Raw genomic sequence first — 18,464 nt, 5'->3', positions numbered from 1 at the left:
ATTAATGCCAGTTAAAGCTTATTGAAATATGGCCGCTAAAATATTTGTAGAATTCTATTCGGCGCATGAAAGGGGGACAGTGAGATGACATCATCAAGAGTGACTCAGGGTGCTTTCACACCTGTGGCCCGTTTGTTTTTTTTTCCAATTCAGGGGCCAAATCGATAGTTGTTTCGTTTCTCGTTCGTGGGGTTTGTGTTCACAAGGCAACCGTCTGTAGCGGTTCAAAGCTGTTAACAAATGCCATGCGCGAACCAGCTGCTCTCTGATTGGTCAAATGAACGCGGAAGGAGTTTCCTCTTCCGCACCCCGGGATAAACAACACGCCCCTTTCAGCGCAGATCGCAGCCGCCGGCTTTAGGCTGATTTATGGTTCCGCGTTACACCAACGCAGAGCCTACGGCGTAGGGTGCGGTGTAGGCTCTGCGTCGATTTAACGCGGAACCATAATTCAGGCTTTACCCATTCATTTATATGCGCTCGTCGCAGAGCGGAGCTCAGCGGCGGGCGAGAGGCCGCCTGCCGTAGGGCTTGCGCTGCGGAAACCCTGCCCGAATTGAACATTTTATTAATTTCACCATGCCGCGCTGGGACGACATCTCGGCACGTCCAATAGGAGCGAAGGTGGTGGAGGCTGCGCCGACTCTTCTCCTTGCGCCGCGGCAGCACATACACAATGAATGGAGTTGTGACGGTTGCTGTGTCGATTATGTTCTCACTACAAATAAAGAAAAAATTAACCGCTTCACGTCTCGTATGGAATCGGGCCGAGACCACCTCTCCTAGGCGATCTCGGCTCGCTTGTTTTGTACCGTTTCAGAGCGCGATTGCTGTGTTCACATATACCAAACGTTCCGATCTTTAGGGGGAAACGTAAAAGATCAAGGATCAAGGATACTGCCTGTACCCCCCACCCCACCCCCATGTGGGGAGTGATCCGGTAGCTCTCCAGTTGACTAACTAACAACTATTCTGATGGTCGCTTAGTCATCAACTATTGAAACGATTGGTCGACTAATCGGATTATGAATCTCGTAATTATTAAATGGCTCTTATTTGCTCTCAGCTTTTTAATTTAGCATGGGATTTTTGTTTAAATGATTTGCTAATTAAAAATAAAAGATGGATACTTCAAAATGCATCTTCGAGTGAACTTTGTTGCCAGACACGTGTTGATGCATCGACTGCCGCCATATCGTTTATCTGACGCTGTACTCCCATTGCGCATGTGTAACTCTCAACATATTTCAGGCAAAAAGACATTTCTATTAAAGTTGGGTTCATTTCCTTATTTTGATTATTGTTTTTGTTGCTGATGAAACTCTTCTACATCCGTTGTAGCCCACGGCTCATCAGGTTTCATCGTACATCATACACAAGTCTAAAAGTTTCTTCATAAATCTCCTTTTAAACTGAAAGCTTTGAGCGGTGGATTAATGTGGATTAATGAAACAAGAAAGTGAAAAGAAGTTGAAGAAATTGGTTTTCATGCTGTGACATGATGGAATATAAGTCTAAATCTTTCTCTAATTTGTTTTCAAATTCAATAGTTTACTAATTCACAGCAGTTAATGCTGTTTACTTTATACCTTGTTGGATCTTTTGAACTATGAAATGAACTTTTGAATTGCAACAGTTCAGTTGTGAAGGCCTTTATGCGTACATGGTGTATTTCATTTAATGTTTTTGCTTCACCGCAGGTTCTAATTCACTGATTTTGCTTCCTCCGCAGGAGCGCAGCACAAACAACCAGCCCTGAACACCTAACCGGCTCAGAGGGTCCCACCGGTGCAAACGGCATACAGAAAGGTATGCGCGGTCTTTTCAGCCGCATCCGCTTTATCTCTGCCATGAATATTTCATACGGCAGTATAGTTAGCAGTGCTGTTGTTTGCCCGGATGAAAGCAGGGAGAGGAGATGACGGTAGTACGTGGGAGCGGTGGGGGGTGTTTGGAGGCTGTGTCGTGGGAAATGCCGGCACCTCCGTTTAAAGCGTTCATCTCACAAGGAATATGCTCTCTCACATCTTGTCCCTCTGGGAGACCCTTGTATGTATTCTTGTCGCGCAGCTCTCCAAAGTTTTTTAGAAGTTGTTTAACTTTTCTAACAGCACAGAGGCTCGTAGGACAACTTGCAAATATGTTTTTTAATTCCTCCCTTTCTGAATTTGTTGAGCTTACTCAGCCGGAGGAGGTTGTGTTCTCCTCGGATGAGATGACTCTTCTCCACGACAAAGAATTGATAGATTCCTGTCAATTTTTACATGGAATCTACACACCACTTCTTGTGCTCCTACTTGGTATAGATACTTCCCTACATTGCTGAAGCCTCCTGTCAGGCCTTGTTTTTCCAATTTTTTTCCCTCCTATGTGGAAGAGGAGAAGAATACAGACAGCGAGTATGAGACGGAAAAGCAAGACAGTGAAGTGGGTTGGGAGGAACCAGGAGGGAGACGGATGCAAAACAGGCTGATGGATGTGGAGGAGAAGAAGCAACAAGGTCCCAGAGCAGGGACGTGGGGCGCTCAAGTCTCGACTAGCGAGCTGAAATTCCCTTCACACTGAGGCAGAACAAGGCATTATTTGACATATGATTTTATTCAGCCATATTTGAAGAGTTTATTCCACAATGAGATTGTACCAAAAAAAAGAGCAGTGATACACCACAGAAAGATGGTTGTATTCACTTAAAATTTCCTGATGGAGGCAGGCGGAATATTAATTTAACACTTATGGCGCTTTTACACTAGTACCTACTCAGCGCGACTCGACTCGCCACGCCCCCGTTTTGCGCTTTTACACTACGGGTGGAGGCGGGTGGAGGCGTGCCGAGTAGTTACTTTTTCTGTATCTACAGTATTCTGCCGAGGTTCTAAGCGGCTGAGTCGGGCTGCATCTGACGTCATCACACTACACGCCACGGTTGGTCGGGGGGCCGTCAGACGTCTGAGTCAGGAAGCGGGAATCAGCACAAGGCAACAGGCAATGGCAGCGCAAACATCTGTTTGGTGATCCAACTCTGAGTTGCAGATGTTCATAAACCTGGTGGCTGAGGAGAGAATTAAAAAGGGATCTAGATGGGCGATAAGGAACGACCAGATCTACCAGGAGCTCGGTCACTTCTCAGCCGCTCACGGCTCCCAGCTGACTTTTCATCAGCGCCAAGACAAACAAACAAAAAAAAAAAGCGTTGCCGCTTGAAGCTTCTCTCACTCTCATTTTTTAACTTGATATCGAACACGTCACAGACCCAGCAGCACATATATATCATCTCCTCCAGGTTCTACATCTTTAGTGTTGTTGTCTTCTCCGTTTAGATCACACAATCAAATACGTCACAGCAGCTTCACTCCAATCCCGCCTACTTCTCATCTGAGTGTCTAAAAACAAACGAGGACAAGGGTGGAGGCGAGACGAGTCGAGTCGCGCAGAGTAGGTACTAGTATAAAAGCGCCATTAGTCTCCTCTTTTCAGAAAAAGCGATCCACGCTCCCACTCATTAAGAAAGCGTTTTTCTGTCTCGTGGCTCTTCAGTTGTCCTGCAGCAACACATAAGCCCGTTGTTCTAGTGACACCTACATAATCCTGAATAGCTGACTGTGCATCCACCGTTCAGTTAAGGTGATTCTCCCTGAAAATACTTTAATTCTCTGTCTGTTTTTGACACTTTTTAGATAGATAGATAGATAGATAGATTCCTTTATTTGTCACTGTATCAGGACACAATGAAATAACAGCTGCCCAGTCCAGTAGTATTAAAAAAACAAAAACACAGAGACTAATGGCGCAGACCCCCGTGTGCACACATCGCTGAGGAAATCAGAGTAAACTCTCATGAGATACTATAGCTTGCCCTTTCTTTTTCCAAGTTTTTAGCCAAGAAAGGACTTTATTTCATGTAAAGATATGTTAAATTTTTATTTAAAGAATATTTAATGACTTTTTGGTAGCATCATCTGGGGCCTGTGGTCTCCCGTCCCTGCTATCAGCAAAAACCAACCAAACTAACTCTGGACTCCCATCGTGGTCGTTTCATGCAACAACTGCATAAAACTACACACTGTGTCACACAACAACAACAACACACCGCCTCTACAGTTGATGTCATGGCAAAGACACTCAAGAAAGGAACAATGGGAGAGAAAACAAGAGCAGTGTCTCACCTGACACCAGATGGATTATGAGAGATTCATCTGAGGGTTCAAATTAATCTTTTCAGAGTTGTTGTTCACATGTTTGAAACACAGCAGTTCTGGAAGTTTCCAGTTGCAAAGTCCGTCATGAGAAGCATCAGACGGAGGTGGGGGGGGGGGGGGACACCAGAAACAGCTAAACATGTAGATTCACTAAACAAAGAACTTGGAGGTAAATAACGTTTAAATCCCCACCTAACTTAATAATCACACCTAATTTAAAAATGTTCAAATCACAGCAACTGCAAGAAATATCCGAATGTATTTGGTATCAACCACACGACTCGACCATGTTCCTCTGCTGGCGCGCCTTAAAAAGAAAAAACCCTGCAACCAGGGTACATGAAGTGCAGCAAGTGATCACAGAGATGTAGAGTCTTGACAGTTCAGCTCTCATCTAGGTCTGTGATGTCACAATGCCCTGCAAGTCTAAACTGCAAACCGAAACATGTTTTCACAGGGGTTATGTTGAAAGTTACCTCAAACAGGCAAATGAATGTGCTCAAACACAAAAAAGATGTACCCTGTATATACAGTATTTATTTATTTATTTATACTTCCTTGCATGTCTTTGTTGCATCTTTGGCATCTTTCTCTTTCCCAGCGGTAGCCCACATGTTCCAACCATTCAGCCAGAGCGACCCACTGGTGCACTCACTCCTGATCCAGTTCAGCCTCGTCGCAACCAGTTTCTGTAGCACCTCTCGTTGTTTTTGTCAGTGACGCCATCCTGGGCCCATATTACATAGCTGCTCCACTCACGTTTTGCAAACCCTCCCTTTCTCAATCTTAGCTCGTTGGCTACAAGCACAGCTGAGACTTCAAAAAAAAGAGGAAAAAAAAGATTGTTGCATGTTGACCGTCGCTGCAGCTACATTCAAAATTTTGATTGTAGTAGCTGTTTACCATTTACATTATTTCCTTAACTTACATTTTTTTAAAGACAAAAAAGAAAGTACATCAAGGCAGTTTTGTGTCCTCCATGTTCAGCGAGCGTCAAACACAAACGATAACAAAGTGACCTGCAACTCTAAAAGACAAAACAGCGGATTTGTAACAAATCTCCTCGCTAAGTCTGAGCTGAGGGCTGCATGGAGGTCGCTACGCAGCCTGCAAATTGACAAGAGTCTGGTCGGGACCAGATAAAGAAGCATCTAAGGGAGCCAAAGGCAGATGCCAAAGACGAAGCCGGTGAGGGAAGAGTGGAGGGACTCGGCACAGCAGAGAGACTCACGAGTGGCCTGAAGGTCGACTGATAGAAGATGATTGATGGTTGCTATCTGCCCACCAGGCCCGTCCGCAGAGAGGGCCACAGTGTTTCAGCGCCTTCTATCATCAAGTACAGGGACTTTCTCGTAAAACTTACAAACCCACTACATGCCCTTTGCACTCTTTTGTAATGGCCTGCACTGTTTGCCAGTGCGGGTCTACGGGGAAAGAGTTTTTAAAAAATTGCACATTCACGTCTGTAAGAGCATAACAGCCTGCGTGTTTGTCTGTCCATTGTTTTATTTCTGTGTTTGTCTCGAGGGATCTTCAAGTGTCTCAGGATGTTTTGATCTTTGTACCGCTGGAGTGCGCATCTGTCCCTACACCGGCGCCTCCGTGTGTGTACATGTGGCCTTGTGGCGGCATCTTCTGGCCCGCAACCCCCTCAGGACAAGGCAGTGTCATTTTTCACAGTGACAGGCAGCAGCCCACACAGGGTGGCCCCAGGTCTCCAGACTAATAGCGTCTGGCTACAGCCTCTCTTCTTCTCCTTCATCTTGGCGTCCACAGTTTGTACAGGAACAAAGACAGAGAAACGGTCTTGGCAGCGACTCCATCTGTTTGAGGCAGGCTGAGGAGGATCACACTCCCATTAGTGTGTGGAAGAGGGCCGAGGCAGAGAGATAGGCATGTTGAAGCTAAATTTAATTGGTTTGTGCTCGCGCGGATCAAGAGCCGACACATTTATTAAGATCAATGAGTTGGTTTAATGACAGAGCACTATAACATCTAAGCGATTTAAAATTTTAACTGGAACAATTGGGTTAGGCTGCACACTTTTAAGGACCATGTTTTGGCCTTCACACTGTGTTTTTCAAGTTTTAGCTCTTTGTCAAATCCACCATTGTGTTGTTTTTCTGTCCTTTTTAGCTTCCCTTCAAAGGACTTTGACGCCTATTGCTCCCTACGGAGAAACATTCTTGTACAACAGCCCTGAAACTGCCTCGGTAAGACAGTGCACACTCCCACTGGTGGACAGTGACAAGCAGCTTACCAAAGAGGAACCGACATTTCTCACATCTTTAGCACCATCTTTACTTTTGCAGCCACAGCCACACCAAACTCCCCTCTCTGCGCTAATGATGTCACAGTGGACACACAGAGTGGAAAATGTATTTGTTTCAGTTTGCGCCCTGAGGTTAATTGAAATGTCACATCGCTGCTAAAGTTAACATAGTTCTGTGCACAAGTGTGATAACTGCTTAAGTGAAAGATGGACACATCTTCTTTATCTGATGCTAATCTCTTCTTTACTCTGTAGGATCAAGGTGCTAAAGAAGGGTTGGAGAAGGGGTTTAAGGCCAAGATGAAACCGAGGTATCGTATACCGATATGTCGCTCTGCCTCTTGCTGATTAAATCAGTCAATTCTGTATTTTAAAGCAAAAATAGTTGCACTTTCTGTGGTTATTAACTATGTGGTCACATTAAAAACCACAGCTTGCTTAACACAATACTCCCCAATTCTTAATCTGCAAATATTTCCAGCCTCTGATTTGTGCTGGTAGGTCTCAGTTTGACATTTTGGGGAACACGACTACTGGGCTTGCAAAGATTTTAAATGTGAAGATCAATACCTCGCTCCTTGTGTTTTTAAGCGTATTATTTGGTAAGAGGAGACCAGAGGTGATTGGCTTTGTGCAGCAAAATACTGCATGAAGTTTCAAATGCAGGTTTCTAAATTAATCTGGCTGAACATTAGCCTAGATGGTCATTGATAACTGCTCTGCATTCTTTTGGGTATTTCATATTTAACATGCTTCATTTATTAGCAATGACACCTGAGCAGAGTATTTAAATTGATAGATAATTTATAGATTTTGTGCTCTATTATTTAATTCAGTCTTTATAATAAGCTTCTTTAAATGTATCTGAAGTTTCTGTTTTTAAACTGTGCATCAGTCAATCAGTTTTTTTATTTATTTATTTTTATTGACTTCTATCATTGCCCCTAAGTTTCATTTAGGTTGTAATCCATAACATAATGTGCAGAAAAAGGAGTTTCATGCAGTTGTAAATGATTTGATATCTGTGAATGCATATGGTCATCTATGCTCATGCAGGGAGATGTCCCAGGAGAGCGAGTGTCCGGCAGACCCGTACGCAGATGAGTACTCAACGCTGGACGAGTGTGCCGGCATCTTGCCGCCGGACAGATCGGAGCAAAGTTCAGCCATGACCTCTGACGCCGCTGCGGTCGGCTCATCGGCCTCTGGCCCCACAGACGAATCCATAATCATGGTGGAGTGTGATCTCTACTCGGAGCCTGCAGATGCTCTGGGGGCTGTCGCGGCGAATGCACTGCCCGATATTTCTCCGTACGCATGTTTCTACGGAGCCCCCAAACACCAGGTGCTCAAAGTGGGCTGGCTGGACAAGCTCTCACCTCAAGGGTGAGGTTCACACTCTTGACTGCTTCATCTTTCCATCCGTTAGCCAGTGAAAACAGGCCTGCCGGATGTTCTTTCTCTGGTTTTGTGTAGAACAGGAGTGGAAGAGATGCTTATATAAAAATAAATAAATAAATGTAGTGTGAAGTCTTAAATGAACTGCACCAGTTGAGGCCCACAGCGTTTCTAGGGAGCACTTCTCTCATGGCAGGTTGCTAATTAAACAAACAAACAAACAAGCAAGCAGTATAGTTGTAACCACTGGCTCTGACCAGAGTCACGACACGAAACCCATCATGTCTGAACTTTGTGGATTATTATTTATTAAATGGGATAAATCAGTTTTGAAGCGTTGCTTACCCATACTGAATCAATAATGTGTTTTATCCCCTTCATCTGCTGAAGATCGACAGCCGCTCCCAGACATCAGACTCCCATCATTGTCAGGACATGCTATTGGTGCCTGTTGGCACTTTATTCAGGCTGGTTCCTTGTTTGCAATTCAAATGTGAGCGATTACAACGACGCACTCGTGATTTCAGATGTCCTTGCTCTCAGCCAAGAGGATATTCAGGACCATGACTCCGTCACATGTGACATCTGTCAATCTAAAGCATTCAATTTGTATAATAAACTCAATGGACGCTTTATTAGGCCCCCGTGTGTGTATGTGTGTAGTATACATACACAACTTTCAGCTGAACATTTAAGCAGCACTTGCTTGGTTTTTAAGAATCCAAAACAGGCTGCCTTCCTACAAAGTTGGCCTCGTCTGCACCTCAGAATAAAGGAAAAAAAAAGATTGAAGAGAAAAGAATCAAAAAGATTTGGATCTAAAATGGTGAAGAAGCTGTTGTCGTCAAAAACAACAAAAAAGTTTTAAAAAATCTGCACTATTTTATAAGCTCTTTCTACATTTTGGATGTCAACGTCTCGGGTTGAGAGACTAGTAGCTAAAGCTGCCAGATAAATGCAGTGAGGTACAACAAGGACGTGATGATGGAATAAAAAGTTCAGCAGAGGTAATTAGTTTGGCAGCTTGGCATTATCTGCCAATAGCGATATCATCTCTGAAACCCAAATAATACTTCAAATAGCCAGGAAATTCAGCAACATTAACATAGTTACTCACTGGCTCCTGTTTGTGTGTGTGTGTGTGTTCTTTAGCAAACCTATTCCATTTCTCTCCGTCCTTTCCCGTGTGTCTTGATAGACTGATAAACGGTACCCGAAGCCAATCTCTGTATGTGTCTGAGGCCATCATACTAGAAGAAGTTAATCTTAAAGAGCTGAGGTTTGCTTTTACCCAGTTTGGCTTCTTCGGGGGAAAGTAAAGTTTCTTTCCAGAGTTTGTGGGGGCTGCATGTATACCGTTACTGGAAGCCAGAGCTATCAATCATTTACTTCCTTTCCATAGTCTCCTTCCCCACCTGATTTGCATGGCTTTGGCAAACTGCCCTTGTGCTCTTGAATATTCAAACAGAACAAGGCCATTTATTTTGATGATGATAATTGACAGCTGTTGATATGACTCCTGACATTAATGAATCAATGGCACTCATGATGAAATATGAGCACCTGTAAGGAGCAGATTACTGGCGCGCTATCTTCACACTGTTGGACTTGGAGTTTATTTTTTCATTACGCAGTGGCTTAATGTTTATGAAACTGACTTAGCCTGATTGAATTTGGGTGTGCATCAAACACATTATCAGCTCAGGTTTTCTCCTTTGTCTGCAGAAACTGTGTCTTTCAAAGGAGGTGGGTGAGATTCAATGGGGAGAGTCTGGCGTACTACAACAATGAGAAGGTATGTAAGGGGGAGGACAAAAAAAAACACCCACAAAACGCGCTAAAAGGTGCTTAAGCCTCAAACATCTTCATTCATCACGTTCTCTGCATATATAGCCTGCATGGCAAAGCCCGCTTCTTTTCTCTGCCAGGAAACTCTGCACCACAGGCAGCCGAGCCAAACCCCTTAGTTCCCTTTCTGTTCCTGCCTCGTCCTCATGGCCGTCATCATTACCTTGGCAGAGTTAGGAAAGGGGGCAAGGACGGAGCAGTACGCGTGACGGGCCAGTGCTCTCCGCGCCCGCCCAGCCCCGCAGTAAAGTACACCGATGTTGGCGCCCGACCACATTTCTAGTAAAGAACGACGGAGGAGAAAAACATCAGAGTGAGGGAAGACTCGTCTCTTATTGCCTTGCTCAGCATTTCTCTCTCGATGTGCCCCTCTTCATTCTCCCTCTGTATGACAGTTGAGTTAGACATTTGGAGCGGGGAGAGCAATGCATCAGGGTGGGGTGGAGAGGAGAGGAGCTGCTGAAGATGCAGGCGCATATATACATGCAAGCGGGATGACACTCAAAGCCCCTCCGCCTGTTTAGTCTAGATGATCTTTAGCTTTTTGCGTACTGCATCAATATTTTCCAGCAGAGTTTTGTCTGCACATTAAAAATGAAATAAGTTGCTGCAGGAGTCACTTTAAAAGTTGGCTGAATGAACGCCTGAACAGAGCAGCATGAAAACCCCTCAGTCAATTTAGTAACATTAAAATGCATCACGACTATTCTCGCAGCCGTCTTGTAAATGTTTGCTAATGCAGGAATATGTTATTCTCAAGGGATTGGCAAATTTGCCGTAATCTCCTTTTACTTCTATATTTTCACTAATGACTGATGTATTTTGCTGCGAGAACAAACACATTTGTTTGCGTTTGAGAGCGCCGTGACCTGATGCCCCCCCCACATACTCAGTCCAGCTTGTTTTCACTGCAGCAGCATTGCACAACATCACAATCAATGATGTGGGACCTGTCTGATGCTTGCTCGTTAATCATTAACTAATTATAGCCCTCCATGCTCTTTCTGAGTGCTCTCTTTCTCTCTGTGTGTGTCTTTCGCCTCATTTTCGGTTTCCATTATATTTGTTGCTTTTCATATCAGGACATGCTCCGTTGACAGCAGGGAGGGATGTGCAAGGAGGCGAGAAAGTCCACTTTTTTTTTGTCAGTGTAGGCACATCAGTGTTTGGAAAGTTTGCTTCTGTTTATGTGTTTGTACAGTATGTGAGTAAATGAGGATTGTTCTGACTTTTTTACAAAGATGTATTTCAAGTCGGGCCAGTGTTACTCTGCCCTCTGAGACTGCAGAAGGCTTCATTATGGTTTTTGGTGAAGATCTCTGTCATCCCTGCTTCGGTGCGGCCAGCTGAAATCGCTGCAACCCCTACTTGCCACCTCCGCAGGGTGAGCGTGGGGGGGGGGAGAAAAGGATCATAAGGATGTCTCTGAGCACAGTTTAAAAGCATGTCAGAGAGATCTATGAGTTGTTAGCACTTTCCCTCACAGTTCAGGCTGAGATGTTGCTGTTTTGCTCACAGTACATAATACCTTTTTGCATCTCAAATTATTTTCCTGTTGACATCGGGCTTGAGAATCTACACAACTCATCTCAGAGGAGTTGTACTGATTACTAGATGGGGTGGGGTGGGCTTTACATATTTTTGCTTCTCCTCTGTGCTCTCACATATACAGTATATTAATACATCTGAATTCCCTCAGAAGCTGCTCTCATTCACATAGTTTTCTGTCTTTTCTTTCCTGGCAGGCAGCTTTCAGGCGCTGAAAGAAAGAAACAATGCTGTTGCGCAGCAATACTGGGGGGGGGGGGTTGCCAGAGTTGATGCTAGTCACTGCTTCATTTAACTAAAATAGCTGAAGGGGCCAGAAAAGTTCTAAATATGACGACTTACACGGATGTGTTGGCACGAGACTGGGTGAAAGGCTTGGATTGTTTGAGTCTCACTGAATGCGTAGGTCACGAGAGGACACGGTTTCATCTGTGTGGTGTGCAAAAGAGGCTGTGAAAAAAACAAAACGACAAAAACTCTTTCTGGGTGATCATACAGCAGGTGTAAATATAGCTAAAGACGCGCCACAAACGTTATCTTTTATCAGCGTGACCAGGGTGGGGGTGGGGGGGGTGACATGTCTTTATAGGAAGCTTTTCAATCACGTTTTCAGCCTCATTTCACCATCTGACAGTTGCAACTATGAACCGAGCGTTGTATTCATGTGTTTATTGTGAACACAGTAGAAAAGAAGAAAAAGATGTAAAGAGGTGGCACAAAGCCGAACGCAAATACCAAGTGATGTCAAGAATATGATAATTAGCTCGCGGCATCAAATAGCGATATTTAGGGACTTTTTAAAATGTGCATTTGAAGTTATTTGCAATACTGCTCATAAAGTTGGATAATGACGTTCTGTGATGAGCAGAGATGATCAGCCCATTTGGTTGACTACAAAGCAGTACAAGTAGTTGTACAATATTTTCAAAACCAAATACAGTCTCTGTGAGAGAAAAATAAACTTAAACTATTTTTAATTCCACGCATAAAGATACTTAAAATGCAGTACAAAACGATGCTTATGTCCTGAAGTTGTAAGATGATGTAGTAGTGATTTAAAATCATGATTTTAGTCTCTGTGCCAACAGTGATTATTCAATTTATTCATCAGTAGAAGGATTTAATTTAAAGGAAACTTGGCAGGATTAAGATGTGATGTGTGTACACATGCCGTGGGATATAGGCTACCGTACTTTCTTGATTTAGCACGATGGCAAGCTAAGCAAGCACAGGTGATAACGAAGGGAATGCTAGACTCATATACAGACATTACAAAACTGTTTCACTTGGTACTCGCAGGGATTTTCTTTTCCTGGTAGCTCGTGTAGCAGATCTAAGAGCAGTACGAGCATCATTTCTCCGTTATAAGCCTCGTTCCAGTGTTGATCCTATTTGGGATGTGGCATTTTCTTTTGAGAGGGAGCCCTGGTAATTGTTCATGTAGCCATATGTCCATTGATTTTTAATGTTTAGCTATGTGCTAGCATGTCTTGATAGTTTTCCGCCTCAGACAGTCTCTACTGCAATTTTTGGTAGTTAATATTACGCCTGTTAATTAAAGGTGTAAGAAGATCAAAATAATTGTGTTTATTTTTAATTATGTTAGTAGAAGAGGATTAAACAAAGTTTTAGCAATATGCTAATATTGCTATCATTTTTCTTTTTGTAATTTTGTCCTTTTTTATATGACTTAAGAATCAGAATCCCAGGTGAGATGCTTTTTCATAGTTCTCCAATGATTAAAACTGGGATAACGGATTAACAAAAGGAAAAAGGAACAAACTAAACAAGAACAAGTTGGGTCGCCAAGTTCATGCAAATGCATCATCATCTCTATACTTCCACCTGAGCTCCTACTATTTTAGATGCTGTTGTAGGTTCAGTAATTGCAGCACAGTAGGACTTCAGTGCACTATTGCATTAAAATTCAGAGCTCATTTTATTTTGCATATAAAGAGACACTTAAAAAGATAGATTGGTCTTTTATGTAACATAATTGAAGAAAACATGTGAAATAGTTAAAAATTAGTGTTTATACAACAAGTAAAAATAACATACAGTACTGACCAAAAGTTTGGACACACCTTCTCATTCAAACAAATGGGGAAGTGTGTCCAAACCTTTGGTCTGTACTGTACTTCTTTGGTGAAAAGGTGCAACAAAAGTTGCACTGATGAAGCTACATTTATTTTCAGGTTACATCATGAACATGGTCATCTGAGGAGAATGTATTGAAAATAGTTGTTTAATCTGTGCTCAACTTTGGCTGTGGCCCGAAGGTGCCATATAGACTCCTGTGACTGTGTTTACCATGTTTGCGTACCTCTGCCATCTGTTCACAAAAACAAAAAATGCCTACGCGCTTGAACTTTCCTGTGCTAGTGCTCAAACTTTCAGCACCTAAATAAAAACTCTCCCGCAGTCTAAAATCCTTTGGGATTTCACAGAGCCAGACAGGCCTAATCGCACTTAATCACAGTCACGGTTTAAATGTCTCTGACCGTGGTGATGTCATCATAGGGGTAGCTGAGGTGGCGTGGGAGAGTAGCGAGATCCTCGGTCTCACTTCTCCCTCTCTGGAGCCTTATCTTCAATCTGTCTGATCAATCACGCCTTTCGTCCTATTTCGTCAACGCTGGGATTGACTTTAGAGAAAGCTTTGGGCCTGAGATGTCGTCTCCCGGGTCCTGATGCGGTGTCTTTTTGTGTGTGTGTGTGCTGGGTAAAAGCCTGGCTTAAGGTAGTGAGAGGGGGAAGAGAATGAGGGGATGCGAGATGGGGAGAAGCGATGAGGGTGGACAGGAGGCCAAAGGGGAGATGAGGTTTTAGGAACCAGGATCAGTCTCGGAGTGTCCCTTTGTCTGATGGTGTGTCCCTGTCTGAGGCTGAGAAGTCTTACTAAGCCTGAAAGCTGCTGTAACTACTGTCTCAAGTATCTTCCCAAGATGCCTTCAATGATGGTTTCTATTGGATGAGAGATTGCCGTGACGACATTTACATTTTTATGGCCAAGTGTTCGTTTACAGACAGATATAGATCATATTCTTATTAGGTTCCCAAAAGAGCGTAAACTCTCTAAATATATAGACATTTATGAAAGTAAAAGAATTAATAAGTTGTTAAATAATTTAATTCTTTTGGGGTCTTATGATAGAAGATTGATTTTGTTTTTCTCCCCTTCTTGTTTTTCTCCCCCAAATTTCAGGTACGCAGCAACCTTGACAAACTGTGAGAGTCGTCACAGTGTGGCTTTTAGAGTTTATCGCCTGTCAGATCTGTGTTTTAGCTTTAAGAGCTGCAAAATAACTGCTTAGATTCACTTTCACTTCATTTGCCAGTTTAGTTTCGTGTGAGCAGGCAGTAAAGCTCCAGGAGCCCGCTGCACACATCCTGCCCGGCTTCATATGTCAGACGTAGTCAGCGACTCGCTGATGCGACTGGAGAATATACAGCCCGATATTTTGCTCAGGAGTGGGCGTATGATGAAAACAGAAATGAAACGAAGGATGCACATTGATGGACAGGAACACAACCCCAAAGGAAATCTATTGAAATGGATACTGTTTGTCAGCGTTAGAGGAGTCAGTTTTATCTGTTTATAGCCAGTTTTCTTGTCCCAAAAGAATAAGGGGAGAAAGAAAAATCAATGTTTCAGCTTTAAGTACAGCCTTAAATATAACACTTTGACTGGAAGTCAAAGACTTGACTACTGTGAATCTGTTAAGGCTTAATATTAAAGCTTAACATCTAATCTCTGATCCTTTTGTTCGTTGAAACGAAATAATTCAGATGAGCATATTTAAGTATTGGCTTTTTGCCTGAAATTGACAGTACTTGGCAACAAATTGATTTTTTTTCATATCAGTATACGACAGAGGGCTCTCACTGAACTTTTCGATGGTCACTGTTCACCTGAAAATGCAAATGACAAATCTTATGAAGAGCTTTGACTTGACAATCTGTGCCTGGAAGCGCTGTCTTTAAGATTCGTCTCACTTGGTGAAACGCTGATGCAGTGTTGCCCAGAGGCATTTTTCAAGAAAAAAAGGAGGAGAAAAAAAAAAAGAGACAGGGGTGCATTTTTGTGTTTCAGCCAGCTGGTGTCCCCATACCTCCACTGCAAATCTGCCACTTTTTTTGAACGCTGGAGCCTCAACTTCATAACCGCAGCAAGAATTACCCCCCCATCCAGCCTCGTCTGCCCTCATCCCTGTTCTCTCCACACGGCGCCTCGATTATCGGAGACGTTAGCTCCATTGCTCTGCCTTAATTGTTTCCCGAAGTTTACCAGGTTGTTGATGAAAAGAAAAGAGAGCAAGTTCTCGGTGCAGGAGAGGCATTTGCACTCGCGTGAAAAGCAGCGACACCACCCTCCGGAGTGTCGGAGGGTGGCAAATGTTGGGAGGGTAAAACAAAAGACGGCGGTATGGGATGGAATAAGATGTAGGCGGGAGATTGTTGTGTGTGGGAGGAGGTCACGGGGAGGTCGGTCAGGTGTGTGCGAGGGTCTGTGTCTGCGCTGCGAGACAGGCAGATAGTTAGGCCTCATTGCTTTCTTGGCAGCCTCTCCTCTCGAGATTAGTCCATAAACATAATGTACGAGTGGGCAGCTACGACGTCTGAAACTCCATCTCCCATCCCTTCAATAGTGACCGCTTCTTTTCATCTGCAGAGTGCCGTCAGAGTATTTACAGATGCACAACTCGCAATTAAACAACTCTCTCCTTCATGACCCCTAAACTACAATTAAAACAATTAATTACTGTTAACCCATACTGGGTTATAATTATCAGCACACAGCCACAGAGATAATTCATCCACACACGCGCATGCACACTCTTAGCTTCTCCTCTCCTCACCTTCCTTTAACTTCTATCTAAATTTAGAGGGGAGAGGAGGAAGATACTGTTGTGAAACTCCCGGGGAGAGAAGTGCACAAGGCTCCCTGTCGGTAATTAGGTTGAGCCACTTCTTGCCATTGTTAACATCCTGCTTTAATATGAAGGGGACCCCTTCCTGACCCGCTTAGGCATCTTCATTTCTACATGATGTCTTCTTTCCCACAAGACTTCTTCCCTCCCCTGCTTCTCTTTTAGATGAACTTTTTCTCTCCTCCATCGTATCTCCCCATGCTCTTTCCATTTTCTTTCTCTTCTCTCCTTGGCCTTTTCACACAGACCTAATTTTTTTTCTTTGTTTTCCTTTTAAGCTCCTTCCTTCCATCCATCCGTCTATCCATCCGTCCATCCTGCGCTGCCTCTCGGGCTTGGTCTCTACGTGGCCGTACATGTTCGGCTGCACAGTCTCTCAAACCACGAGCGCCCGTGAACGTCAAGGTCAATGGCTTAATTAGCAATGGCGCGAGGGAGTCAGAAGTTCACCTCCCTTTTCTTCCCTCGTTCTTCCTTCGTTCGCTTCCTTTGCGCGCTCCATCTTCGCAGGATATAACCGCGGGGACGGGACGGTAGAGCAGCCGTGCAGGATTGTGCTTGGTAGTCAACACATGTCATTTTCTTTTTCAAAATTCTGGTCAAGACTCCCGAAGAGTGACAGAGAGGAAGAGGGAGAGGGAGAGTGAGTCATGTCTGTTGTTTTTTTTTCTTTCTTTTTTTTTTTTACTTTGCAATGATAATGACATTATCAACATGAATAATGCAATGTCTGCTGTGACCTTTTTTTCCTTTTCCTTTTTTTTTTTTTTTCTTCATATAACTGAGTGATTATTTTCCACGCCGCTGCTGGAGCGTAGCGTACCGTCCCCAAGTTCACCCAATTGCCAGAACATTAGAATCTGAATTTCTCTTAAACTTTTCCAGCAACTTTAAGGGCAGTTTTGTGTTATACTTACCCTTGCTTCTTTATTCTTCTTTTTTTTTTTGAATCAGTGATCACATTATAATATTTTTTTTCGTTTCTGTCAGTTCCACGCTCACAGTGACCCAGTACTTTAATTGCCATTATCAAGGGAGACTGTAAAGAGGGTCAGGAAGCCTCCAGTGCGACATTTTCCTTATTTTGATGCTTCCAGTAGAGCTACCGGGGGAAAAAAACACGGAGCTAATGAAGCAATGCACACACAACCAAATCCCACTTCCCCCAAACAGTTCCTGCACCTCTCTGAAATCCCCAGAACGGTGTGCAAATCTCCCTTTTAAACATCTGTGAAGTTTGTTTTCAGCTTCACGATTTGTTTTATCATGTCTTCTAACACCTAAAATAATAGCTCCATGTGGGCTATTCTAGTGTTTGGGCTTCTTTTAATGTGGTGCAATTTACTTCTTGGAGCCATTTCTTGCACCTCCATTTCAAATCTTCCCAATTCCAAGTTCCCAATCTGAGGTGAGGGATCACATTTCCACAGATCCGACCAGGCTCACTGCAAAAACAAGATGGTAAGGCTTGGCTGTTTGTTTTCTGGCAACATTGTTTTGATTCAAATGCTTCTTGTCCAAGGGCTTTGTGTCATTTATCAAAGTTATTGCTTGGAACGAAACGGGATGTAGCTATTTGTGCAAATAAATTTGCCGCTGCGTTGATGGGATATGGTTGCACTTTGATGAGGGTGTCTGTCATTGTGTTTTAAATTGAATGCAAGCTCAGACTATGGTAATACAACTCACATTACACATCTATTGATTGTAACAATTCCATGACATAATTGACATGCGTGAAGCTGAGAGTGTGTGTGCACATCTGGGTTCTGCAGCTCATCTATGGGTTTTCCGTGTTCCTCTGTTTAGGAGATGTACTCCAAAGGTATGATCCTGGCCAGTGCCGTCAGACAGGTACGAGGACTGGGCGACAACAAGTTTGAGGTTGTCACTTTCCTCCGGACCTTCACATTCAGGGCTGAAAGAGAAGGTAAAAGTGTGTTCTTTCCTCATTATCTAGCATTTTACAGTCATTTATCAGCTGCTCTCTCTGATCTCACCGCCTGTCAGTGTGCTTCTGTAACTCTGACCATCTGATTTGCTGTCTAGCCTTGTTTTTCTGCCCTCCTCTCTGCCCTTTTCTCTCCAATCCCTCTTGTTTGTCTCTAAATGTTACCTTACTTTCTAAATTTAGAAATGTTCTTTCTTCCTCCTTTTTTTTTAATCATTTCGTTCTCCAAACACACTTGTTCCTCGCCTGTTTTTCTCTCCAACTGTGCCTTAGTTTTATCAGTGTTTGTAGGTGAAAACTTTAATTTCATCTCCAATAAT

The 18,464-nt window shown here is 43.4% G+C and overlaps 1 protein-coding gene across 3 annotated transcripts in view; it reads left to right on the top strand.

The window, feature by feature from the left end:
* arap2 (ArfGAP with RhoGAP domain, ankyrin repeat and PH domain 2) overlaps positions 1–18,464 on the top strand; it is a 143,819-nt gene that overhangs the window by 8,586 nt on the left and 116,769 nt on the right. For all 3 annotated transcript variants that reach the window (XM_061709774.1, XM_061709772.1, XM_061709773.1), the window contains 6 exons: positions 1,733–1,809; positions 6,333–6,409; positions 6,724–6,779; positions 7,525–7,854; positions 9,592–9,661; positions 18,003–18,123. In XM_061709774.1, the coding sequence (XP_061565758.1) occupies positions 1,733–1,809; positions 6,333–6,409; positions 6,724–6,779; positions 7,525–7,854; positions 9,592–9,661; positions 18,003–18,123 (731 nt within the window). The remainder of the gene's footprint in view (positions 1–1,732; positions 1,810–6,332; positions 6,410–6,723; positions 6,780–7,524; positions 7,855–9,591; positions 9,662–18,002; positions 18,124–18,464) is intronic.

This window comes from Cololabis saira, chromosome 20 (genome assembly GCF_033807715.1).
Source record: "Cololabis saira isolate AMF1-May2022 chromosome 20, fColSai1.1, whole genome shotgun sequence".
NCBI lineage: Eukaryota > Metazoa > Chordata > Actinopteri > Beloniformes > Belonidae > Cololabis > Cololabis saira.
This window is presented reverse-complemented; position numbering and strand designations above follow the sequence as displayed.